Genomic DNA, 27,122 nt, shown 5'->3' with positions numbered 1-27,122 from the left:
GTGTTTTAAAGCCAGCCAGTGCAAGTCTGATGGCTTCCCATATGGAACGTTAAGTGTTTTGTTGTTAAGCTTAATAATATCTGATACCCAGAGTGAATACAAATGGATTCTCTGCACTTTTGCACTGCTGTGAAACAAAGGCTTTTTACCTTTTGCCAAGGATCTTACAGGTGTGTGCAGTTACAGATGACCAAAAAGGTTCATTCAGTTGACACTGGATATCTCAGCATAATTTACTGAAAATAATATCTTCCTCACCAACCTACTTGACTTAAGTCATAAAAAAGGATTTATCCAATAACTTTTGAATAAAGGATTAAGAACATCTTCATATAAATATGTATATTGTATATATACACACACACACATATACACCTATGTATACATCCACACATATAGGAGATTTGTAATTAAGCAAATCAATTCCACTTCACACTGGCAGATAAATAAATATGAAGAGACAATTTAACAAAGTTCTCACGTGACTGAGTTCAGCAGTCTCAGGATACAGTAGTTAAAACTGATAAATGATAGCTAGTATGAATTGAAAAGTGTGAGCCTAGAGCACAGCAACAAAAAAAAAATCCTGCAGATTTTATTATTCAGATATGGAAAAAAAAAAAAAAATCAGCCCACGGTGTTACCTTTCATTTCACATAATAGGATTAAAATAATTGAATGTTGTAACTTATCTGAGTGATAAAGCTGAAAAAATATTTAAATTTAAGAAGGACGGGTAATGTTAATTTCCAAGCAACAAGAGTAAGCAGCCTTGGTGTAAATTTATGTTTTTACATTGAGCAAGAGGCAACAATAAGAACTGCGCTGTCTGAAGACCTTTATTTTGGTGTCACAGGACACAGTGCAAGGTCAATACAGAAAGCAGGCCTTCTAACTGCTAAAAGATGTTCCTTGCATACATTTTTTAGGTTAACGTGTGGAAAATGCACCAGAAGCATAAGTCCTAGCCACTTTCCCTAAAAACTGAGCAGTGTGTGAAAGTACCATGTCGGAGGGGATGGGAATAGGTAGCGCTGCGTTGCTGTGTACGGTGAGAGAGGCGGACAGAAGCGGGCCAGCACTGCTCCCTCACAGTCCAGTGCTGAGCTTACAAGATGAAGTAAATCCTCTTTTTAAAGCCCCACAGGGCACAATTTCCTTTTTTTATCTTAACTGACAAAGACATGAGACATAGCCGCTTTTCATGCTTGTTCTGAAGACCTCTTTCGCTTCAGAACAGTAAATAAAATCAGCTGGCTTGAGCCGCAGCCAGGAAAACTGAAACAAAGGATTGATTTATACCAAAGCTGTGCTGGCCAGCAATGGTAGCCTAGAGATGGAGAGCTTTGCCGGCCCCTCTGTATAAAGTGAGGGTCCTCAGCAAGCCCAGAGACAGAGCTCTACTGATCAGGAACATCTAGAGATCTCTCTGGAATTCTCGCATCAGACATTGGAATCATTCCCAGCTGGACAATCTTAATTCTATCACCATAGTGATAGTTCTTCAGTAGTGAGGCACGACACACTGGATTAACTCAAATTGATGGAGCTGTCCTAAATATCACTAAGAATAATAGGACTGTAAAGCTGGATTAAACTGAGACATGGGTAAATTGCTGAGATTTCAGGTCCATGAGATAAACTGCGTTCGTAAAGTGTAGTGTTCTGCTTGGACACAGTCGTGGCTACCCTGTGATTGGTGGAGAACGACTTACCTCATCTGATTCATCAGAGAGCGTCTTCAGCAGCATGGGGAAGAGGCTGTCAGTGTGGCAAAACATCTGCAGTGGGCACACAGAGAAAGGGCCTTAACTTACAGTATGTACACAAAGATGTTTTGGCAGTATTTTCAGGTACACCATGAAACAAAAGGTATATTACAGATTGATTGGAATCTGTGGTACTAATACAAATATTTAAAATAAGGAGAGAAAGAAAGACTGAATGGTTGTCACATCCACCTGCTTCATAACTGCAGAGTCCTTTGCTTTGTATACACGGGAAGCACTTGCCAATAAAATATGTATTTCAAGAAAACTGTGTTTGAGATTCAAATAAACAAATGAACAGACAGGCGGGCAGCTGCAGGTGGTTGCTGCCTGGTGGGACCCTGTCTCTCACCTTGCGCGGGGTCTTGATATACAGATGATAGAGCCATTTGAGCACAGCAATGCGTGTCATCATGCCAGTGGAGGAGTCATGTAGATGTCTGTCCAAAACCTGCACGATCCCATCCAGGTCAAGGGTCACCTGGGGCCGGTCAGTGCTGGGAAGAAAGGAGAGGAGAGACGCACAGGAGAAAATCAGCCAGCACCATGGCCGGAACTCTCTCCTGTGCTATGCCACCTCAGCCATCCGTTTGAAGCAGAGTGCAGCCCCTTTCATTGGTGCCAAAACTGTGTTTTTATTTCATACTCAATGTTGGGGAAAGGGGGGGGCATCTTCAGATCGTTATGATGATGCACTGCTTGGTAGGTGTCCGTATGTGCAAGGCTGCTGCACAATAATACGCAAGCAAGATATTAAGATTATTAAAAAAAATGTTACAATGGTTAGATTTATGGATTAAACTAACGTTTGAAATTATGGAATTTAGTGGTTTCATAATAGACCCATACTGGTACAGTAAAACAGGCAGATCATACTCATTATAGGAAAAGTGGGCACTCAATTACTGCAAATAAAGGCAAATCACAGACAACAGTTAGACTGAAAACATTCAATTAAAACAGCGGATATCCTGACAGGCGTTGATGGGATGTGCAAGTACGCCTTCCCTTGCCAGAGCTCAGCTTGCTGGTCGTACCTTCAATTAGTCTACCACAAAACACAATGTGATGCGAGAGCAGATTTCAGACAGGAAAGAGGGCTTTACTTTCATCTCTGCTATGATTCGAAAGCACTATAAAGGTTACTTTCCTTTTCCTTTTCCTCTTTTAGCAGGAACACACAGGCTGGCATGGATTAAAGCATTCTTGTTTGGTTTGTCATTATCTCAAAAGTCTGTGATCTTTTTAAAGAACGGAGGGAGAGTGTGGTCACAGAGCCGTGCGTACTAAAACAGCATGTTTTTCTGCAGTGCCTGCAGACCTGCTCGGCGTCCTTGTGCACGCACACACTGCCCCCTTGTGCAAGGTCCGGCACAGTGGTATGGAAGCGGCTGATAGCAAGGGATACTAATGCAGACAGACTGTGGGGAGGGAGGGGGGAGAGGCAGGGTTTGGCAGAAAACAGGAGCTGAGCATACAGGCTGAGCCAAGATGCACAGCAGAGCCCAATCCACTTGGGCAAGTGGCTCGAAGAATATGGGGGCACAGTGGTAGGGCTCCCAGACACACTTGTAATGGAAACCCATTTACAAACTCAGAAAAGTTGCAAGACTCTGCACAGTGTCACTTACACTGCTCTGCTCCACACAAAATAGGAGAGAACACACTAAATACTGAGCTTTTTACGGATCTGTGAAAACGCATTCATCAGGACGAATGTGTCTGCATCACTAGCACACCCTCCAGGTTTGAGTTTCCTCCTTATCAAGAGGAAAAGGGCAGCTAATCCCTAAGCAGAAGAGGAACGTACCGTCCGCAATGGGGATAAAATATGAAAAAGCATAATGGAACAGTTGGTGGTCCAAGGCAGGGAGTGGGAGGGAGTTTGAATGGGGGTGGGAGGTAAGAACAAAGGAGGTGCTCTCTCCTTCTAAAGCCCAGAACCTAGGTCACTAGGGGGCAGGTAACAGAACAAACAAACTGAATACTTGTAGAGCTGGAGAAGTACAGTAGCGCTCCTGTGACTGTGGCGCGGTGAGACGGAAGTGAAGGCTGAGCAGAAGAGAGGCCTGTGAGGAGGGGAGTGGCAGAACAGCCTGCGTGACAACGGGGAGAAGACATTGGGTCAGGCTGCTCCACGAAGGGCAGAGCGCCGACTGCCCGCTGCTCTACAGCCCTAACCGAGCACAGGCCGCAGCACAGAGCAGGGGATCTCAGTGTATGCACTGTGCTTACTGATGGAAACAAATCACTAATGCCTAACAAAAGAAAAACAGGTTTTCAAAATCACAGTTCATGAGAACAGGTAATCTCCTCCTGCCTCTTCAGAAGTCAAGAACAGCAATTAAACACAAGGGAATTATCCTTCATCAGAACAGAGAGAAGTACAAATTATATAATGTTCCCCTGGTTAATTTATTTTCTGTACATCCTGGCACGGTCGGTTTCCCTGTAGTGCCTCCCCATGGATGGATGAATGATTGCTTTTTCTTTGTTGAAGTGCTGGATATAAGAAACATTCACAGAGGTCAGGGTGAGGTTAGATATACTGTATGCACTTGATGAAACTTGGGTTTACAGGATTATGGCCAGCAAAGCTGTAAAAGTGGGGGAAATGCCCACATCCTTGACAAGCATAGATTCACTCATGTTTTTAAGTTTACAGTATCACTAAGAATTGAGTGTTAGGAATTTAAAGCTAAGCAGCCAAGCAAGTTGAACGTTATAAATAAACCCCCTTAAACCAAAACACGTTTTTAACCAGCCATGTGTACAAGACCGAACTTCGTGATACATATGGACTCTAAGAATCAAGAACCTGCGATTTAAAAGTATATTTAAAAACATGAAATTAAAAAGGACTGGTACTGAACTTACCTTGTAGGGGCAAAGAAGCTGATATTGCTGAACCCAACAGAGTCTTGTGAAGCATTCAGAGAATCTACAAAACAAATGCAAACAAAAGTCCTTATCTGTATTCTTGAGGTCAAATAAGCTGAATTTAAAATGCCTTACGGGCAAGTGGTCCCCTCTTAAATGCAAATTTCTTAAGGACTTTCTTTGTGTCACCAGTATGGGAGGAAGGTGCCTATGAAAACAAGAACAGAAGTGGATAAGAAGGGGATTAATCCAGCCAAGCCCCACTCACTCACTCTCTCTCTCTCTCTCTTATATATATATATATATATATATATATATATATATATATATATATATATATATATATAATTGTATAAAACACCACCAAACATTCCTTTTTCTAATAACCTACAGGAAACAAACATGAGATACATTTCAACATGTTTTGGGGCTTTTCTGCATTGTTTAATTGACCTGAGGGCCCCATGGTGACAATATATGAGGGTCTCCACAAATGTGTGCTAGATGATCCTCCGCAGGACTTCTGTATTCCAGCCTGTCTGTCGGAGACCAGTCTCCATGCCTCTGCTCCGCTGTAGTGTGGAATCACAGGCTTCCCAGTTGCAGCCCCTCCCCTGCTGATGTGGCGCTCCTACTCTTTTCTCACCCCCCCGCCCCCACTCTTCCTATGCTGTTTTTTGGGAAGACTGTCCCAGCTCAGCATTGACAGTATAACACGGGTAAACAAATGTGTATACATTTTAATGTGAAATATGAAGGTCAAGCATTAAAGAGTAGATTTAAAAAATCTTTAGTTGAGTTCAGACCAGACAAAAACATGCATTTGCATTGGCCGGGAATCGAACCCGGGCCTCCCGCGTGGCAGGCGAGAATTCTACCACTGAACCACCAATGCTGAGCTGAGAGGCTTTTCCTCTGAGCTGCAGTTACTACTGTGCTGCAGCCACAAATCCATGACAAGCTGATTGAGCACACAGACATGACAACCAGCAGGAGAGAGAGGAAGAGAACGTTAGAGAGAATATTTAGCTCAGGATTCTGCTAGTTCCTTAGATCTATTTTGCCAAGCTCTCACTTTTTCTAAGGTTGCAGTTCAGGATTCCTGTCCCAGCTCAGCATCATTTTCAAGTTGTAGAAATCTCACCTACCAATAAGTTTCGGTGTAACAGCAAGCTGACGACAGATGTCTCCAGGTTCTACAAATACTGCAGACTATATTATAATGACACAACATAAACAGATATTTGCATAAATATTAAATGCAAATTGGTTCAGGACCACTACTGTAAAACAAAAGGAAATGGTTTAAGATTATTGTTCTACCAAACTATCATTTATCACTAGGATTATGATTTGGATGCCTCTCCATGCATAAATCATATCTAAAGCTCTGATGCCTACATGCTATGTTCCTTTTAGGTATTCCATGTCCTGAAGCAGAATACATACTAGTTTGGCCACCGTTTTAAGAAATAAATATTATATTAATATCTCTTCAGGATTTTGACAATTGCAATGAATTACATCATTCAAATAATCTCTCTCTCTCTATTCTGATGCAATAAGGTTTACATGCAAAGGATCCCCAACAACTGCAGCACAAAAGTTCATATCCAACTTTAAGAAAATGATAAGCAAACTTGCTCTGTGGCCGTTACTGCAGTCAGTCATCATCATCATCATCAAATATAAACTTAACCCTGCTCTAGTACCATGAAAAAAGTTACACTGACAGTACTATTGGGGTGGGGTCACAGAGACCCCATGGTACACCACAGCAGGGATAAGAAAACAAGACAAAACTAATGCATTTGCATTGGCCGGGAATCGAACCCGGGCCTCCCGCGTGGCAGGCGAGAATTCTACCACTGAACCACCAATGCTGAGCTGAGAGGCTTTTCCTCTGAGCTGCAGTTATGAGAGTCCTGCAGAACAGGACATATGGCTGTGAATGAGCTCACAGGCACACCAGCAAGGCAACAAGCAAAAGAAAGGGAGCAAGAGAGAACAAGAGAGAGAGGGAGGGAGAGCGCAAGAGGGAGAGAGACAGAAAGAGGGAGGGAGAGAGAGAGAGTGGGTGTGTCAGTGTCAACTAACATCATATGCCACAAATGTGAATAGGGCCCGACAGATACATTGGAGCACCGATATTATCGGCCGATACTGGCCTTTTAAATAAATATCTGTATCAGCACATATTCCAACGATAATGCAGCAATACATTTTCTCAAACTATTGGCTAAATATTTTTTCAAATTACCATAAAATCCTTTGTCAGACAATAAATAAATACACGTTTATTTAGTTTTACAATCATTATTATAATTATTTACCATTCATTTTTAACAGTTATGGTGTTTTAGTTTGTTAGAATCTTCCGACTCCACACTGATTCTCAAGTGCAGCGCCGGGCACACTACTGAGCGGCGTGGTGAAGCTAACACACCCACTGAGAAACACAGGGCTCTTAAACCAGTAATCACGTGTTTTACTCAAACCCTCATAACTAATAGAAAGTGTTTTTGAAGGCTGTGCTGCATTTGAGTATCCATGGTTTTGATTAATGTTTATTTTCTTCATGACTGAAGATTACCGTATACTATGGCATAAAGGCGCATTTTAACAGAAAAGTTAATTAAATCGGTTTTCAAAATTTACAATAGCAAAGAAAAACTGTAAATGTTCACTGAAGATGTTGACTTGGATATCACCAAACAAAAACTGTCTCCAAAAGACAAGCAAGCTCAGATCACAGACAACAATCTAAAGAAAATGTGAAAAACGCACCTCAGACAATGTTGGATAAAACTGCAAATATAAATTATATTTATAAAACTATTTCAAATCCTACATCGTGTTTTGGTTGTGATACATATTGCAATGTGTTTAACATAAGCAGTAAATAAGTTAAATTTCGAGGGCATTTTAAATACTTTTTTTTAATGCAGTTGTGCTGTAACAGCAGTATTGAGCACTGAGGAGGACTTGTGAACCTGAGAGAATTCAAGGCTTGTAGAATGCATAAATTAGCTAGACCAGCACTTAACACTATCATAGTATTTGATCTAATGTATAGAATGACCAGTTTTCTATTTGTGTGTGAAATTGCTTATATTCCTTGGTCTTCGTTCTAATGTATAGAACATGCATATTTTTATAATTTTCCTTTATTCTCCCTTATTCTAATGTATTAATACAAAAAAATACAATGTTTGATTTGTGGTTGATATTTATAATGAAAATTAATGTTAAGTTTATTATTAAATTGAAACCTTGATTGGTACAGGGTATAACTTGAACCCTTGTTCCGCAAGTCAAAAACCATAAATTAACATTGTGAGCAGTACACACCGGTTAATGTCCTCTTGTAATACAACAGATTATAATTAAAGTACATCAGATCAATGTTTCTCTGCATCACTCCTCAAAATGGACACTGCATTTAGAGCAAATCTTCTGCCAGCTCAGATCAGCCATTATCTTTAAAAGAAAAAGACACAAAAACAAATGCATTTGCATTGGCCGGGAATCGAACCCGGGCCTCCCGCGTGGCAGGCGAGAATTCTACCACTGAACCACCAATGCTGAGCTCAGCAGCCCCTCCTCTGAGCTGCAGTTACTGGTGCGCTGCAGCAGGAGACACATGACACGCTCGAGCTCACGAGGGGCAAAAGAGAAGGGAAGGAGAGCGAGTGTGTAAGCATGTGAGAGAGAGAGAGGGGGAGGAATGCTGTCAGATGACAGATCAAAGCAGCAGGCACACTCACTCACTGCCCGTGTCTCCGTCGCTCTCGCTCCAGGTTTAGTGAAGAATTCTCTGCTGCCACATGGGACCAGCCAAGAATAGGGGTAACAGACTACTAGCACAAAAACTGGATTTTGCATTCACAGTTACCATATGCATACTTAAGAGGCTAGGCTATTTTACTATTTATTAATCTATTCAGTAATCATAACGTACTGCTCATATTTTATAGTCAAAATGGAACTAAACACTCAGAAGCTCATGTTATTCCAGTAGGATTCATAAGAATCAGTGCTTAGTATTGTAAAGTGTTACAAATGCACAACCGAGTAAATCTGAACTCTACATTCTATGCAGAATTAAAAGAAAAAAAAAAAAGAAGAATGTATGTCGATTTTCAGAAGCTTTACTATAGTCTTTATACTCAAAATGCGGGAATCCGAGCTTGCGGAGAGGTCATTCGAGGTCACACTTTCTCTTTCAAAGATCAAGGGCTGATCAAAGATCAACAGCGTGGCGGCGGCAAGTGGTATTACATCCGTAGTGATGCAAACAACGGGACTGTGTTCAGGGCGGTTTAGCAAAGCAATGTGCGTGCAGGAGAATAGAGGTTGCCATTCGCTGCTGCCATTCAATGTGCGGTTTAGCAAAGGCCCAGGTTCGAGTCCCGGCAGATGCGACTTACATTTCTCCTTTCCTATATTAAGATTATCAGTTGTGGAACTTTTCATTTTGTGTTGCTTTAGGCAATTTTTCTTTACTTAATTGAAAAATACTATTCTGTATTTCATAAACTATCAAATAATCATAAATATAATAAATAAAAAAAGTAAATAACATTTACATGTTCAGCAAGATTCAATTAACTAGAAAAATAAAGTCAAATATAATAGAGCTGTATTCCCAGTTTTTTTTTTTTTTTTTACATCTTCACAGTTTTGGCAACTACTATGGAGGACTATCCATGCCAAAATAAAAAAATAAGAGAAAATAAATAAATACATCAATGAATAAATGAACTAAGAAATAAATGAATACATTTTGAAATAAATACACGGACATTTAGCTACTTATTTCTGTATATTATTATTATTATTTATTTGCAGATGCCCTTATACACTGTGTAGTGGGGTTCCTGTGCTGTTTAATTGTTTCTGTTCATCATTACATAACAGAAGCATATCTATTGCAACAAACAATAGATGTTTTTTCCATAAACTACCAGACTATAACCATTTAAATGTGTTTAGTGTCACTGATGCCTTTCATAAAGGGCCAGCTGAGGCCACATGGTGAGCCCACAAGCAAAGAACCTCTTCAAGGCTTCCATTTTTCAGACAATAATATTGACTCTGTACACTAAAAGCTATAGCTGTAAAAGCTATATATAGCTTTTACTGGATTTGCATTTCTCTCAGAAATAGCACACAGGATTGCCTAATGCCAGAATTCGGCCAAAAATCTGAAATTCCCTCCTATCAGAAACAAATAAATTATTCCAGGTGACTATGCAAATGTAGTCTGATTGAAAAACTTCCACACAACACTCGAGTGCTGGCCTGCAACATTTGCTGGCACATTGAAATTCATCTGGTCGGTCTGGCTCCTGTTCTATCTCCATCTGCCATTTTGACTACATTTCAAGATATTACCACAGCAACATGTAAACACTTAATACAAGAATATTAAAATAACTGATTTGACTCATTATCCCAGCTCAAATATAAATATTTCCATTTCTTCCCTGGCAAATTAACCCAGCCCCAAAGAGAGAACCTTGATTGTCACTCACTGTCTAGGATGTCCTGTGTCTTGGGGGGGCTGTCTTCTTGAGTCTGGGTCTCAGTGGGTGGCGCAGCCTCTTCTTCATCATCCTCAGGAGTCACTAGCTTCATCAAGCTGTGGTTACACGCACTGGCTGCCTCTTTGGTGCCTGAGCAAGAAGGGGTTAAGGAGGCAAGACCAAGTATCTTAGAAGTTCCTGACTGACTCACATTTACTCACAGCTTTAACACAGCAGCACTTAAAAATAATACACATAACTCCATGAACTTGAGATATTCACACAAACTTATACAGACTTGTGCCACAAACTACCCTATTCTTGACACAGGGCCCCTCAGATTTCAGGAGAAGTCTTCTCCACAGTTCTTCTGGAGTTTAAAACCCTGAACCAATACAGGAAACAACTCTGGCCAATCAATGAGGTTTTCCTCCTGCTTTTGATGAACCAGCTGTGAACAAAGCGATGTGGTTGAAGCTGAAAATTTAGGAACATTTAAAAACAGATTGGATAAGATCCTTGGATCACTCAGTTATTAATGGACACCAAACAAGCACGATGGGGCGAATGGCCTCCTCTCGTTTGCAAACTTTATGTTCTTAATATGACAATTGTAAATACTCCGTCACCCTGCTCAAAGCTACAAGAGGATACTCTTCTTGCGGTCGTCATAGGACAGGCAGGGCAGCACTGCAGTCAGGATGCCGGAGGAGTACGGCAACACCACTCGCCCCGCCAGTTGAATAAACTCCCGCATCCAGGTCATGGCGGTCAGCTGGATCAGGTCGTTTGCTTCAGAGGGGAAAAAACACAGCTGTTATCTCCTCACCACGAATGGGGAACTCACCCTCTGGCTTTCAAGGCCTCTCCAGAGTTCCTCAGAGAGCCACAGAGGCAATGAGACAGCACTATGGATCTACAGAAGGGATAAGCCATTGTGTTACCCTGAGAATTGGGCTGTTCTCTGGGATTCAGTCCCACCAATCTCTCAAGGCATTTAACTGAAACATAATACTGGGATTGAATAGTCATGGTCAACATGATCTTTAGCAAGTGATTGGAGGAGCCTATAAACCCCAAACACCTGGGAGGACTGTGCAGTAAAATGGTAAATTAAGCACCAGCACTGTCACAGATCAAACAGCTCCTCTATATCAACAGATAGATTAATACATCAAAATATATAGATTGATGTACACACACACACACACACATTCTGGTTCTCCCCATATGTGTACATATCAGTTTCTACATTGTTAAGCATAATGCTTGCAGGGATACTCATCTGCATATTTAAATCATTCAAGTGATGAGTATCAGGGTCATCAAAATCAATTAATAATTTGGCAAGCAGATATGACCAGCGCTGAGCTAGTGTGTGCTATGGAACATCGGTCTAAGAAAACAGAGGCCCTTACTGAGCTTGGATTCGTCTGGCCCTTGACAGTGGATGACCAGGATGTTGGCCATTTCAGCAAACTTGACGCTGGATGGATTTTTCTTGATCTCCTTTAGGAATTCCCCCAAAACCACCTCACACCTAGAAACAGCATCAACATCCATCTCAATGATACTACTCCTTTCCTACAAGAATACTAAATAAACAAACAATACAATACAGCTATGTGTATACATGTTATAATAACAGTGTAAACATTGGCTAAATCCATTTTCATAGCGGTAGATCATAAATGATTTATCCTTGCTTTTACAAGTATAACGATGAACAAATAACATTACTACTGTGCTAAATGTTATGTGGAAATGAGATGTGGGAGCAAGGTGTTTAACATTCATCTACAAAAGTGAACAATAAAGAAACTGATTCTAGACACAGGTTGCCAGACAAGCTTTTTCATTATGGCACTGCTCTGATAACTGGCTCTTGGAAATTAAAATGAAAAACCAGAAAGCTCCTGAGCAGCAGCAACAACAGCTGCCAAAGAATCACTCACGTCCTGCGGATCTCCTTACTGCCGTCACCCAGGATCTGGAAGAGCCCATCCAGGATCTCGGGCAGGTAATCCAGCAAGTTGATGTCTGGGACCGACTCCAGAACCAGGATCTGGTAGAGGACAGGACCAGGGTCAGGACAACTCAACATCACATTTGTAGACAAAGTTATTGCTTAAAAGAAATTAAATATAAAGTGAAGATCGAGTATTTGAGTGCGTAAATCAGTCTCAAATAATGATGGTCAGCATTTGCGTCAGATCCTGTTTGCCGAGCCAGGGGCATGTACTCACCCAGGAGATGATAAACTGACGAGCATACTGGTTGTTGGAGTATATTCTCTCCCGCAGCAGTGGGACGAAGGCCACCAGGTCAAACTTGTTGCTCTCTGTCACTATGTCCTGCAGACAGACGCACACATTCCAGTGACTCTTGTAAACCATGCGCACCAAGTCTGACCTACTCACTACGAAGAACATTTAATCATCTTGAACACTTTCCTCTCTGTTGAACAGGCTGCACTCAAGTAACTGGCACCAGGATGGAGTTCTAGATGGTCATGAAAATGATAGTATCCAGTTTTTTCTCCTTTTTAAACAGACATTTTGTCCATTAAAAAATAAGCAAATGAGGCAATAAAGACAGTATTATCTTCTGCTTCTATTTGCCTAAAACCTCCCAGTGTTCTAGAGTCCCAAAGGGGTTGTTGCATACTTACGTGCTCTGTTGCAAACAATTCAGAAGTCTTAGGAGTCTGCACGACAAGTCCAATAGTGACATAGGCGAAATTGATCTCTCGCTTACGTCCATTTAATATACTTTGTAAATGAACCTGAGTGACTGGAATGAATGTGCCCTCACCTTTAGAAGGCGATCCAGCAGTTCTGAACCACTCTTTACATTAGGATCTGGATCTGCTGCTAGCTGTAGGTGGGGGGAAAAAAAAAAAAAAAAAAAAAAAAAAAAAATCAAATCCTGAAAAGGGCCTTAAAATTACACAATACACTAAAGATACATTTACAGATGTTTAAAATGAACTAGAGATTCTCCTTTGTTTTTAATAGGTCTAGAACAGGTCAATCATAATGATGAACTGAGTGGTTTGATACAAAATGTACTTCACAGCTAAGTGAACTCAGTTAAGCCGTGAGACAAAAATACAATGATAACACACAGTACAAAAACAGCAGGTAAACTCTAGAATCCTACTGCGTACATTTGTGCCATTACTACTTACCCCAGAAACATGTACTAAGAGAATATATTTTGCCACTGATGTCAATTCTGAGTAATGGGGGCCCACAGCATAGTACTGGAATGATCAATTTGCACCCTGAAGTTTTCTTTATCCTGCATAGCCCACCCTCCTGATTTTAGCCCCTGCATTTGTATTTACATTTGTACCTTGCTGAGTCCATCGAAGAGCACATTGAAGTGAGGCAGCACTGCCCCCCGTGCCACCTTCACAATGTTGTACAGGGCCTCACACGCGTAGTACCGCAGCCGGCTGTCCGAGTCATTAAAGCAGGTGAGGACCGGCTCAATCAGCTCCTTTAGGTACAGCCCCGAGTCCTGCGCACACACAGAGGCGTTCAGCAGCGGTCACATCTGAAACCTGATCATTATGTGTTTGCACTATAAGGCTGGGGTTGCGTTTCAGCCGAGTCAAGTAAGACTTGAGAAGTTTTGGATTGGGAAAGGCCAACGCAATGCATAGGAGGTCACTAAATGAGAACATCTGCAATCCTAACTAATTAGCATTAAATGGCTACAGCAACGTTGCCTGCAAATCAACTGACAAAGCAGAGAAGAGGAAGTACAGCCAATTGAACGTCAGCATTTTGTTTTGGCGAGTATTGCTGGTATTAAACAGTGACCCTGGCCCTCTCCCACCTTGCCCAGCGCGATGGAGCATGCTGCCAGCCCAATGAGCCCTCCCTTGCGGCTGTGGGGGTGCTGAGACAGGGCGAACTCCGTGGCCAGGATCTGGATGACATGTCTGATCTGGGTGGAGTTGTTCTGTGCCACAAACTCACGCACCAGCCTGACAGAGACAAACGGAAACATGGCCAAAAAATAAATAAGTTAGACCCCAAAACCGCCCCAAAACTTCACATCATTATTAATTGGTGTCATTAAAATAGTCTTTCCTCCACTTGTTTCATAAATAGTTTGAGGTACCCTCACTGTCTAAATAAATCTTATAAGGGGACTAGCTATTAAGGAGTTACAAAAAAGTATACTTTGATATTTGGCTTTTTTGCATTTCTTTCTAGGTCCCTGCTGCAAACAGTGCTAGTCGGAGCCATGTTAAGTGAACTTCAGAGAAGTTTTGGACATGAAACGTTTTACCCGTTTATTGTTGTTAGAAATTATACAGTAAGAAGTCATTATGTGATGGGATCTTATTGATATGGAAATATGTATATTATACTAAATCTGCTCTGGTTCATAAAAATTGGATACATCCTCTGAACTTTCCCTCATTGGACACATCAGGAGTCATGTGTTCAATCTTACTGTATCACTCCAGGGGTACTCAGTCATATGATCCTTAGGTCATAATCACCATCCCTCTCTAGTTCTCCCTTTCACTCTTTTGAGTTTTTTTTTTTGGTTTAAACAGAAGACGAAGGAAAAGCACGCTGCATTGCTTGTTAAATGACTATTTCTATAGTTTATATTTAATCCATGTTATACCAAGGCAAGTCAATAATGAGGTGTACAAAAGCTTGCTACAGAGAACTAAATATCCAGCAGCATCCATCCAATTAGTGCGTCAGATTTAAGCCTGTATCATGTGATACCATACCCCCAGACACACGCAAATAAAAACTTTTCCACAGGCTACCTATCCAATGCAAACCGTAATTGTAAATGTATCTTATTTACCTTGGAGGTTTGATCCAGTCGATAAATAAGTCAAACCGGGCACTGCGGTATCCTGGACGTTGCTCTGCGTTTATATTAAATGCGTGTGTGTTGCATGCACACCACCATGCATTTACAATAACAAAAGCAGTGCAAGTATTATTCCAGCATGCATTTATTTTAAACGTATTAGCAAAGTAAAAAGCCGGGCACTTCCGTTGGGTTTGCCCATACCACCAGCCACAACAACAACAACATAGTTTTCGTATTTTCCCCAATAGAGAGGTGGTGATTTCGACTGATGAATACTACTAAAGTCCCCGTGTCTTACTTCTCAATCTCCAGAGCGGCGACCTTCCTCTTCTCGTACAGCTTGTCGTTGAGGGCTCTGACGATGTTGGGGGTCAACGGTGAGAAGTCCTTTTCCGTGTTCATTCTCACGACCACAGAACAAGTCAAACAAACAAACGCGTTGCCACTCACTTCAGTTGCTTTCCACACACACTCCGATTCGGGGTTTGCTGCAATTTCACCTGCCCCAACTAGAGGACCATTTGAAAGTTAAAAGTACAACAATATAAAAACCGGCTTCAGTGTGAAGCATGCGTCTACGCTGGCAGGCAGTGTCCCTCTCCGCACAGGAAAGGAAAACCCCTCGGTTGCAACTGTTACGCAAGCAGGAATCACACCAGACTGGCATCCACTTAAACAGGTGGGTAAATAAGATTAAATGCAATAGTTACTTGTGCAACTGCCCAAATAAGACATCACAACATGTCGACGTAAACGGCCCCGTTAGCTAGTATTTCTACACCACAAAAAAGTGTCAATATTGCGCTTCTCGGTCACTATTTGAATTACGCTCGAGTTCGTCACTGAGATGTCGATGCGTTTCGGATGCTCCTGGACTGTCAGTCTGAAATGACAGGGGTTTCTATATAACTGTATAGCTCGCTTCCGTCTGGTGTCGTTTGCAGCCCGTGTCGCTTTTGAATTGAAACCGGTTTCGGTGCAGAATTTCGGATCAGGTGTGTAACTGCATTGACAGCGCCGCTTCAAAACACGCAACTCGCTGCGGCCATATTGCCCGGCTCACATGACTCGCCCTCACTTCCCACAGGCTGGCCAGTCGAGCGCAGAACACGGGATTCGCCGCAAAACGAAAGTGCGGAAGTTTGGGGTTTCTATTAGAGCAGGGGCTGCTGGCATATATCATGTATATTTGTATTTCTTGAGAGAATGTCGACCAGGCGTTTTTGTTGTCATGTATTTCATTGATCCAACTACGAGTTAACGTTTGTTCTCAATGTGATTTATTCCAAGTGGTTTGATGAAAAGGACCGATTCAGACAGAAATAATGGAACATGATTCTTACATCCTCTGCTACAGGGGTTCTCACTCAGACTGGGGTGCTCAGAGAGGGCGCAGGGGGGCCGCAAAATATTAAGGGGAAAATCTCACCGCACGTATGCAATGTCATAATTATTTAGCACAGCTCTCATTGAGACCCTATCACGTTGTAAAATAATCTGTGCGCCCCCACTCTCACGCATTGACGCTTCAATTTCACGCATTTGTGTCAAACATCTGCGCAACCCTCTCAGATCCTGCGTTTGCCGGCGGGAAAATCTGTTACTTTTTATGTGACAAATCTCACACATTAGTGCTTTGAAAACTTGGGAGCTATGATTTAGTGTTTTTTTCTTTCTTTTTTTAACATTACTGTCATATCAATGCCTATGTATTAAAATATTACTATGCAACTGTGTATCACAACCACTGAAGACCTGCATAGGACACCTGGGATACCAGAGTGGACTCCATACAAATGGGAATCCTGATTAGTGATTAAAGCATGGCATGAGCGACATGTTGTATTGTAACAAAACCTAAATGAAAACGTTGTTATGAAATATACATATTAATAAAGTTGTAATGCATTAAATATAACACCCTGATTTTGTTCCAGTAGTATAGTATAGTAACATTACATTTCTAGCACTTCAGATTTGGTGCTGAATATGCCATTGGCTTGAGTGACCATAATATGTAAAACTTAAAATAAAATAATAATAATAATAATTATTATTATTATTATTATTATTTAATTTTAAGTTTTACAAAAAGCATTACAATATCACTCAGAGCATATATTAAAATGTATTAACACTCAACTAATCTGCAGCTCTTCTTCTCAGGAAACCAAGCATGAACACAACCCCCAAGATATTAGAAGACAACTCTTACTGTAAATATGAAACCTTAACAAAGACAAGTCCCTGATAAAAAAGCATTACAATATCATGTACTCAGTATGTAAAACAGTAATTGTGATAACGTAAAAATATGTTATAAAAATAAAGGACTGGCTAGGGGACTATTCTATATAACAGCAGTATGCACAGTACAGCAGGGGTTCTCAAACTTTTTGGGTGACAGACCCTTTTTTTAAAATGCAACATTAATCACGGATCCCCAACTGAGAAACTGACTGACAAAAGTATTTAAAAGGTAAACACATACTGTTAATAATGCTTAAAGACAAAAAAGTGCATACAGTAGCCCTTACAGATACTGCAGACGTCAGTGATGTGGGTGGGCCTGCGTCTTACTGCTGAGTCTGTCGACCCTCATCTCATGGCTTATTTTACTGGTACTCCCCTGCACCAGTTGGCCAAAACTTGTACAACTGTTGTCTCATCAGCTGAGTTTCAAACTGCCCTTTCTGCGAGCTGGCATTTCAAATCACTTCAGTTCTGCTACTTAGTGTGTCGTTAGAAAGTGGTATGAGCTTCAGTGTCTTTGCTGCATCTTCGCCATCACTTGCTCTCCGATAGTCCGGGCCTTTACTCTGCAACAGCGCTGTTAAGAAGGATGCTTTCACTTCATTTGAGTTTTCTGTCGATTTGTATTCTTCTTTCTTTTAAAAAAGTCTCTGGATTTGTCTTTGTATTGCGGGTGCTTGTTGTAAGATGTCGTTTCAGCTTTGCAGGTTTCATTGCTTCATTTGACAGAATTTGCCAGCATAACGCACTGCGGCCGCCCGGCACTAAACTCCATAAAACCAGAATCAGTGGAATTGTCATCAGACCTTCTGCTCCTTTGCTTTTTACTGGACTCGGCATTGTCACTGTCTTCAGCACAACTAGCCGTATATATATATATATATATATATACACTCACCTAAAGGATTATTAGGAACACCTGTTCAATTTCTCATTAATGCAATTATCTAACCAACCAATCACATGGCAGTTGCTTCAATGCATTTAGGGGTGTGGTCCTGGTCAAGACAATCTCCTGAACTCCAAACTGAATGTCTGAATGGGAAAGAAAGGTGATTTAAGCAATTTTGAGCGTGGCATGGTTGTTGGTGCCAGACGGGCCGGTCTGAGTATTTCACAATCTGCTCAGTTACTGGGATTTTCACGCACAACCATTTCTAGGGTTTACAAAGAATGGTGTGAAAAGGGAAAAACATCCAGTATGCGGCAGTCCTGTGGGCGAAAATGCCTTGTTGATGCTAGAGGTCAGAGGAGAATGGGCCGACTGATTCAAGCTGATAGAAGAGCAACTTTGACTGAAATAACCACTCGTTACAACCGAGGTATGCAGCAAAGCATTTGTGAAGCCACAACACGTACAACCTTGAGGCGGATGGGCTACAACAGCAGAAGACCCCACCGGGTACCACTCATCTCCACTACAAATAGGAAAAAGAGGCTACAATTTGCACAAGCTCACCAAAATTGGACAGTTGAAGACTGGAAAAATGTTGCCTGGTCTGATGAGTCTCGATTTCTGTTGAGACATTCAGATGGTAGAGTCAGAATTTGGCGTAAACAGAATGAGAACATGGATCCATCATGCCTTGTTACCACTGTGCAGGCTGGTGGTGGTGGTGTAATGGTGTGGGGGATGTTTTCTTGGCACACTTTAGGCCCCTTAGTGCCAATTGGGCATCGTTTAAATGCCACGGCCTACCTGAGCATTGTTTCTGACCATGTCCATCCCTTTATGACCACCATGTACCCATCCTCTGATGGCTACTTCCAGCAGGATAATGCACCATGTCACAAAGGTCGAATCATTTCAAATTGGTTTCTTGAACATGACAATGAGTTCACTGTACTAAACTGGCCCCAACAGTCACCAGATCTCAACCCAATAGAGCATCTTTGGGATGTGGTGGAACAGGAGATTCGTGCCATGGATGTGCATCCCACGAATCTCCATCGACTGCAAGATGCTATCCTATCAATATGGGCCAACATTTCTAAAGAATGCTTTCAGCACCTTGTTGAATCAATGCCATGTAGAATTAAGGCAGTTCTGAAGGCGAAAGGGGGTCAAACACAGTATTAGTATGGTGTTCCTAATAATCCTTTAGGTGAGTGTATATATATATATATTTTTTTTTTATTATTATTATTATTATTATTATTATTTTCTCCAAGAAAAAGTGCGTTTGTCCCGTTAGGTTATAATTATAATGCAAAAACACTTACTGGCTGTTTTTCACTTCCCATGGAAGGAAAGCATTGCGTGCAAATGAAACCGAAAAACTGCTGTGATGTAACTTCTCGTGTGAATAGTCTACTTTATAATTTAACCGTATAATCCCCAATTATTATAATGGAAATCTGCTCGATTAGATCAAATATTGAGCGTCGATCAATTCATTAGTTGATTAATAGCTCCGATTAATCGATTAATGGAGGCATATATTAAAACAAGCAAAAAAAACAACCAGTTTAATTGTTACGGAGCTTGCAGGCCTCACCAGCTCTCACCAGCAAGATGCAATTATTAGGTGATCTGTATTGTATGGGCTAACAGTGTGGGGAAGAACACCTCTTGAGATGGCTGCACACATGGCAATATTCCCACCTATCTGGTTCTCTAAATGGATATAATGAAATGGTCAAGGAAGATGGCGGAAAAACGTCTTACATGTATATAGTACTGTAATACAGTGAAGTAATATACGGTCACATACCTATTCTAATTTCTGTCTAATTACTGATGCCACAGTTGACCTGCTGAGATTGGGCAGCACCTTCTATCAACCTCTCACATTGAAAGGCTACAATTTATCACTTGATCAACACTAGTGGCACACGTCATTGGAAACATCTGTTCTGTGTCTTCCCCTTTGAGTTTCTGTACCACCACACAGACACACCATGCTGATTGTGTCCCGTCTGCAGGCATCTCCTGGAGTGTGATGATCTTTGCATTTAGGGCCCTGCAAGCAGCATCCCTGTACAGTATTCTGTATCTTTATCTCCTTCCACAGTTGGTACAGAGCAGTGATTTCAGTAGATACTCTACAATAAGAGACCCATAAATAAGGGTTCTGTTTGGGAAGTGTATGCATTAATTGAATATTGCCCAATTAAAGCATAACATTCCTGATTTGCATCCAGTTCGATGCATTCCCAAACAAACCACACTTTAATAGGTGTAAAGGTGAATTATGAAGGACCTACAATTTAGCACAGCTGGATTAGATTTTATAATTTTGATTTTCCATCTTTTGTTATAATGTCTGTTTCATAGTATGATTGATCTCACTTTACTAGAATCCAGTTCCCAGGTTTTTGAAATGTGGGCAATTTATGAGCGAAGACTTTCTCTGTTGAGTGCTGTATTCAAGATTTTATTTTACTCCTTTTTCCTTGAGCTTTCCATACAAACCACAAAACACATGAAATTGTTTTAAATGAAATTAACCCCCTGATCTCCTGATGAGTAGTAAGGGTTACTTTACATAAAGTGAGTATATACTTTCATAACAAATCTGATTATTGGAACTTGTCTTTGGTCAACCTTTTTCTTTTACAAATACAGATCATTGTATTAGGTGCTTTTTATCCAACTAATATCAGTCTAACGCATGATTATGACATTTGTGACAAGCATTTATGTATACACAAAAAATGCATTTACGCTTTGCTTTGTGATGCTATCTAAATGCCTTTGATAATCACCGATTTGTAACTAATTAGTTTTTAGCCGAGCCCCTGTTTTCAGTTGAATTGGCATCAAAATGAAAGTGTTTCTGCCGTTTCTTTCAGGCTTATTTTTATTCCTGTGATACTGGGCTGTCACCAAGGAAAAGCGATCAGATGAAAAAGGAGAGAAGACATCGGCAGCCTGCACACACAGTAATGCATAGCCTGAATACCCACACAGCTACAGGAAGGAGACTCATTTTGAATTAACTTGGCAGAATATCCTCTTTCAAAATCACGGGAGGTTTAGAGGGGTCTGATTTTTTTAAATAATATATATCCTATGGTGATATTTATCTCTACATAAAACCAAGTTTCTCACATTTGGTAACAATCTGTAAAGAAAGGTTTAATGTTTAGGAAAGGTCAAACTAATCCGACATATGTTTGGGGAGACTTCCCTTTCCTTGCACATTTTGTTTTCTTTCATGCTCAGATATAAGACCTAGGCAACAACAGCAACCAAAGACATTATCTTTTTAAAAATTGTTTTATTGTAAAACTGCAAAATGTTGTACCACAAACATTACAGGACACATGGCATTTCAGAACAGAATTCATGCAAGGGTGTGGTCCATGGCAACATGCTCTTCAATGATCAATGTACAATTTCCATAGCTGGTGTGCAAATCAATCAGATTATGAACTTGCAAATTTGGTCTCCAAGTTTGACTGAGCTTTCAGCTCTTGATGCAAACAACAGGGAACTTTAAATACCAGGAAGAAACAGAAACAAGGGGAAAGAGTGAACCACAGATTTAGATAGAGCACTATAGGTAAATGTAGCCTAGTTGAAGACTCTATAGCTTACTAGCTTTCACCACTGTAATTAAATCCATTCATTTATATTGTATATTAATCTCCTATTTCAAAGTGCTTAAGGACAGATAGATAAACAGATAGGCAACACTGAGTTGTAGGTTTATTTTAATAACGACTATTATGTAATTCTGCTGTATAATATCTGACTTATCCTTGAACGACATTTGTTAGTATAAATTTGACTGATAAAATGTATTAAATCATTGGACAATGCAGGTCCTTCTTTTCATGTTTTGTTTGTAGATGTGTCTGCTTCATTTAGCAATGAGTCATTCTCCACCTCCATTCCTGAAGTACTGGCCTATCTATTTACCAGATCTTATCTACAAATTTGCATGAAAATGGGGGAATATCAAGCACTTTTTTCCAAGTCCAGCCGTCTTGTTTTAGGAACCGAAGAAAAACAAAAAAACATTACAGAAGTGCAGGACAGGCCAGCGCACGGACAATACACTCAGAGGTGTCCTGGCACCAAAAACATCAAGTGCAGACCTGCTAAAACTATTTCAAAAAATAAATATATATCCCCCCACAAAATAACAACTAGTCATGTAGAAAAAAGCCCTGTCCATACAGGAGAATTTTCAAACTGCTAAACAGCTGAAATATTAATATTATGGTCTTTTTTAATGGAGTAACTTCCTCTGACATTTGTTTGCTTTGCTTGTACAGAAATAAAGATGGAAATCTGTAAGTACAGTAAACAAACTGTACAAGTGTTTGTTTTTAGTTTAGTTTTTTGATGTCAGGTATTTCATAGTAAAGAAGAAGTGATCAATTTTAAGTAACACTAACATGAAAACCAAACAAACAACGGCCTTTAAAAAACATACACCTGGAAGAAGACAGCTTCTCTCTGGACTTCCAACACTGATCTCCTCTCAGAAACTCAATGATGTGAACTTTTGTTTCAGATCATCCCCTAGAGACATCTGTGGTTTGTTTTCCTAGCAATACATTTACATTTTAATGTATTTTTAATGAAGTAATATCATCTCAGCATCAGTGTCATTACATCTTAGTTTATATGCTGTTGGTGATGAAGGCAAAATTAAGCAATTTAGTTTAGAAACTAGATTAAGAGGAGAATGTTCATACTTGGCCAATATCAAATCAGCCACAGCCCCCTTCTCCCAATCATTTTTAAAGACTTGAGGAACACGGGCTAATTATAGGATGACTACATGTCTTCTAAAGTGGACCAACCATCTCATACATGCTCAATGTACACCAGCACTACCACTCGGTCAAAAGAATGGTCTACAATGCAAAAGTTCTTCTCTACTATATCGAGATGGACATTTGGACAAAGAAACAGAAAAACGGTCTTAAGGCAGAAATTCAAGTCCTAAAAGAGAAAAGAGGTCACTGCACATTGTTTGCATCAGGTGGGCTCGAGGCAATGCAAAAACAGAAGTAAGACAAACTGCAGGCAACAGGCAGGCGAACCAACAATGATGCTGCCTTCTAGAGGGCTGCAGTGGAATCTCAAGCATTCTGTCACATAACGTGCAGGACACTAAGGGAGAAACATTTGGACACCTGTCACTCATTGGTATTATGAGGTCAGAAATCATTCTGACACCTCCTTCAGCGACTTGGATTAATACCCAGTGTTTTCACACTGTTCTTTGGTATTATCCCGCTAATGGGTTATGACACTTGTCTTTCCACAATCACATGCATTCCAGCAGGCTGAATCAGCATGGAGGCCTGCAATCTACATGAGGTCGCCAATGCCAAATGAACAGCTGTGTTGTGAGCAGTTTCTCTCAAAGAACATATGTGGCGAGACATTGTAAGATTACGCACTCCCCTCCCGTCCCCCCATCCCCTCACTTCCAGCCACACCTGCACAAATGCACACACACACACGCACACATGCACATACACATACACGCTCACACATATTTGTAAGAACATTCCTGTTGCCTGAAGGGCATACTGACACACCATGTGAAATAAATAGCTCTATATACAGAGGGCACACACAACCCGGGTTATATACATGTTACAGAGGGAAGAGATATGTTCAACAAAAGCTTAGCCCTTCTTAATGTTGAAATTAAATAAATAATAAAATGTTTCTTATTGGATTCCAGCATTGTGTAACTAGCCTTAGAAAGGAAGGTGTTCCACTCACGTACTGTTAAATATAACCATCTGGTCCAAAGCCAGAGGTTAATTAATGGAAACTCAAATAGTCTTTTAAACCATATCATCTGTATTTATGCACAGTAGTAGGATGTTTTGTTTTGTCTGCTCTTAGTTTAAGGAACTTTGCATTACAAAGCCCTTTTATTCAAAGACCCAATGCACCATTTCAATTTTATAAAGAACTCTGTCAGGGTTTCATTTTTAGGAAGTGTGACATTAGATCACAACAGATAAAAAGTATGTTTCTTCAGGTCAGTAAGGCAAAGTTTTCTATTCATCTTTCCCTCATCCTCGGTAGGAGACCCAATATTCCTTTCTGATTTCCAAATCATCCCCTTTGAGACACTGGTGAAATTGCACCTTGTTGGGCGGTGTTGTCCCAAGGTCGCAGATAAAACGCTGTAGAAAATGACACGATACAGCATAGTAATGAAATCTGGCTTCATGGGCCAAATAATAAACAAGGATGAATCAATGCTAAAATCAAACAGACGGATAAGGGATATTCTGCATTAAAAACAAAAACTATATATACGAACTACACACAACAGACTGAAATGAGGATTTTTTTTCAGGGGGTTTGTAAGCCAGGACCAGATACAGAGTCTCAAATGGCGCTGAACAAAGTACCAAGTAAAGTGGAACACCTTAGCTAGCCCTAGGAAAATTATTTGGTCTGAAGGTCTCCTATTCAGGTAGCTGGGACAAGCAGAGCCCTTTTCATCCATATCTCTACAAGTTAACTGCCCCTAATACAGGCTGCAGGATTTGTGCATAACACTCATAGTAAGAAAATGTTTAAAATATAAAGAGGTTTTCTCCTGAGTTGTCTAAACAGATTATTTAAAATCATTTCCAAGTGCAAATGTTACTTCAAGAACATGAGGGCATATAACCAGACCTGATGTTAAAACACAAAAAAAAAAAAGGAAAAATGGCCATAGACATTTATAGTCATCATAGTATTAACAAAAAAAAAAAAAAAAAAAAGATTAATTTCTTTGTTCGGTTGTGAATAAGACCACCGAATTTGTAAAAATGAGGAACAAAACTAAGAACAAATATTTTAGAGTTAAAGCGCACCCTGCTCATTTAATTTCTTCTTTCTGAAGCGTCTTTCAAATCAGTACCAGTCTTACAAGTCCCCCATCGTAATGTAAGCGCAGTCGTCTTGATATTGTTGCAGAGAGCTGAACCGCTGGAGCGTCTTGCATTGGTGACTGGTGCTGGAGTCAAATCCCGTCTCTGTTACACAGGTTTTGAGGGGCTGGACTGCAAAAATCAGCTACACAGCAAAAATAAGAGACATTTTGTATGGTCGGTTTTCCAGAGACGTCACTTCTACGATCCAGTACAAACCAACATGACCAGTGGACAGTAGCTATACAACCAAATGCCGTGTTCTCTCTCATTGTTCCCAACACTCAAATTCAGGCCACAACCGAGCTTCAGCAACGTGCTCTCATGTCCTGTAGGACTTCCAAAGCTTAAAGGCAATGTCTGCTTTTCCTGGGTGTTTCTTCAGCTACAGAAACAAAACCCCTCCCCCAAAAAGTACATCATCCACATCTGTTTGACCTGCGTCCATCTTCAACAAGAAAATCCATTTAAAACACCCATCCTTCTCCTGAAACGCGAACATTTAAGAAATCCTAGTTCACAATGAAAACACAGACAAGCAACAGGAATCTAGGTTGTTTTGTGCATTTTCAGGAAAAATAAAACATGGGACCTTGTAGACTCTTGTTTGGGAAAATTTGAAGTTATTGTTCAAAAAGGTGATGTACTGTTTTGTGCTACTACACCACATTGCCTTAGCCTTGTCTGTGCTGTTTTATCTCTTAATCTGTTTTTGTTTGCACTCATAAAAGCGCACAGTTTCAATTCATAACCAAAAAAATAAACTGCACACAAAGTACTCCATAGCCATTCAAGAAAGGTCTATGCAGGTGCCTCTTAATAGCTTTCAGATCCAGTGTATGTAGCCTGATAGGCCACATTGTCTCTGATAGCTGGGGGGCAAAAAGCAGCTTCCAGCTCTCCATCCAACTAACAAAGGGGTTCTGGGAGCCTCAGTAAAGGAAGGCTCTCTTCTCACTTCAAAACAACTCAATTCCAGACTGCTGGAGGATCATGCAGAGCGTTGCACTCTCACCAAAGTGTCTAGGTTACAAAAACTGCTTCCTAAGAAAACAAAAGAAAAATAAAAGGGGAAAGAAAGCAAACTTCAATGTGTCTTTAGCCAGAAATGCTCAATAGAGTCTTCAAACTTCCTTCATCTCGCATGAAGGCTGTTGAGACATCAAGCCTTCCTCAGAGACTACACTCCTTTTGTCTGCTTTTCTCCATCTACTCCCCCAACTCTGGCCTCTGTTTCTTTCCGAGCTGAAGCTGCTTTTGGGGTCTCCTCGTCTGAGAAGGGCCGTTCCTCAATGTGTGCGTGAGCCTGCCCCTCTCCACATCCAGCCTCCCGCAGGACTGTCCCCCCCTGGCTGTACTTCATCGGGGGGGAGGGTGGGCGGTGGGGTGATAGGTCGGGGAGATGAAGTCCAGTCTCAGCGCAGGTGAAGGGGGTACGAGGGGGGGAAACCTGGGACTCTGCAGTGTCCCTCACTGGCCAGGGTATGAGGGGAAGGAGCCGGGGAGGCGGCCCAGCGGGGCAGAGTTGTGGCGTTCTGACGGCAGCCGAGTCGGGAGCAGGTCCGAGTCGGAGTCCAACTGAGGGCTGGAAAACACATCACCTGGAAAGAGGGATGAGAGCACAGTGAGGATAGATGATAAAGTTCCCTTTACAAGGCTTGCACATTAAAGTCATATAGCCCCCTTTTTCTGTTAGTTATTTTTTTAAACAGCAAGCCACGCTCCATTTAAAATTCTTCCCTTCAAGACAGACAGTACCAGACAAGCCTGACTCGGCTCTGCTCTGCTCTCACCATTGCCAGTGTCGATGGCCCCCTGCGTGCCCGTGATGTGGTGCCAGAAGGCGCTGCGCGGCAGTATGGCGGTGGGCGTGCAGGGATAGGACCCCGGCTCCGAGCCCTTTGACAGCATCTAGCAGAGACAGACAGAAAGGAGCTTTAGCTCCAGGGAACATGCACTCTTCACACCGGCCACTCACTGAGAA

At 41.1% G+C, this 27,122-nt stretch overlaps 2 protein-coding genes, 1 long non-coding RNA gene and 3 other non-coding genes across 6 annotated transcripts in view; 1 reads left to right on the top strand and 5 right to left on the bottom strand.

Annotated features, from left to right (window-relative positions):
* vac14 (vac14 homolog (S. cerevisiae)) overlaps positions 1 to 16,100 on the bottom strand; it is a 43,731-nt gene extending 27,631 nt beyond the window's left edge. Inside the window, exons 1-12 of the mRNA XM_066713669.1 lie at positions 15,333 to 16,100; positions 14,024 to 14,174; positions 13,535 to 13,702; positions 12,992 to 13,054; positions 12,424 to 12,531; positions 12,133 to 12,242; positions 11,596 to 11,717; positions 10,832 to 10,969; positions 10,187 to 10,327; positions 4,647 to 4,710; positions 2,122 to 2,266; positions 1,716 to 1,781 (exon numbers count right to left, since the gene is read on the bottom strand). Coding sequence (XP_066569766.1) covers positions 1,716 to 1,781; positions 2,122 to 2,266; positions 4,647 to 4,710; positions 10,187 to 10,327; positions 10,832 to 10,969; positions 11,596 to 11,717; positions 12,133 to 12,242; positions 12,424 to 12,531; positions 12,992 to 13,054; positions 13,535 to 13,702; positions 14,024 to 14,174; positions 15,333 to 15,436 — 1,380 coding nt within the window. The 5' untranslated portion in view covers positions 15,437 to 16,100. The remainder of the gene's footprint in view (positions 1 to 1,715; positions 1,782 to 2,121; positions 2,267 to 4,646; positions 4,711 to 10,186; positions 10,328 to 10,831; positions 10,970 to 11,595; positions 11,718 to 12,132; positions 12,243 to 12,423; positions 12,532 to 12,991; positions 13,055 to 13,534; positions 13,703 to 14,023; positions 14,175 to 15,332) is intronic.
* On the bottom strand, positions 5,474 to 5,544 carry trnag-gcc (transfer RNA glycine (anticodon GCC)). The gene has a single exon. It is a non-coding gene; the product is annotated as a tRNA-Gly (tRNA).
* On the bottom strand, positions 6,462 to 6,532 carry trnag-gcc (transfer RNA glycine (anticodon GCC)). The gene has a single exon. It is a non-coding gene; the product is annotated as a tRNA-Gly (tRNA).
* On the bottom strand, positions 8,164 to 8,234 carry trnag-gcc (transfer RNA glycine (anticodon GCC)). Its single transcript has one exon. It is a non-coding gene; the product is annotated as a tRNA-Gly (tRNA).
* Positions 15,631 to 22,056, top strand: LOC136758914 (uncharacterized). The gene is made up of 3 exons (XR_010819998.1): positions 15,631 to 15,713; positions 17,201 to 17,250; positions 21,083 to 22,056. It is a non-coding gene; the product is annotated as an uncharacterized LOC136758914 (long non-coding RNA).
* Positions 21,491 to 27,122, bottom strand: part of dok4 (docking protein 4) — a 47,675-nt gene continuing 42,043 nt past the window's right edge. Inside the window, exons 9-10 of the mRNA XM_066713670.1 lie at positions 26,932 to 27,049; positions 21,491 to 26,739 (exon numbers count right to left, since the gene is read on the bottom strand). Of these exons, the coding sequence (XP_066569767.1) occupies positions 26,609 to 26,739; positions 26,932 to 27,049 (249 nt within the window). The 3' untranslated portion in view covers positions 21,491 to 26,608. The remainder of the gene's footprint in view (positions 26,740 to 26,931; positions 27,050 to 27,122) is intronic.

This window comes from Amia ocellicauda, chromosome 9 (assembly GCF_036373705.1).
Source record: "Amia ocellicauda isolate fAmiCal2 chromosome 9, fAmiCal2.hap1, whole genome shotgun sequence".
Taxonomy (NCBI): Eukaryota; Metazoa; Chordata; class Actinopteri; order Amiiformes; family Amiidae; genus Amia; species Amia ocellicauda.
This window is presented reverse-complemented; position numbering and strand designations above follow the sequence as displayed.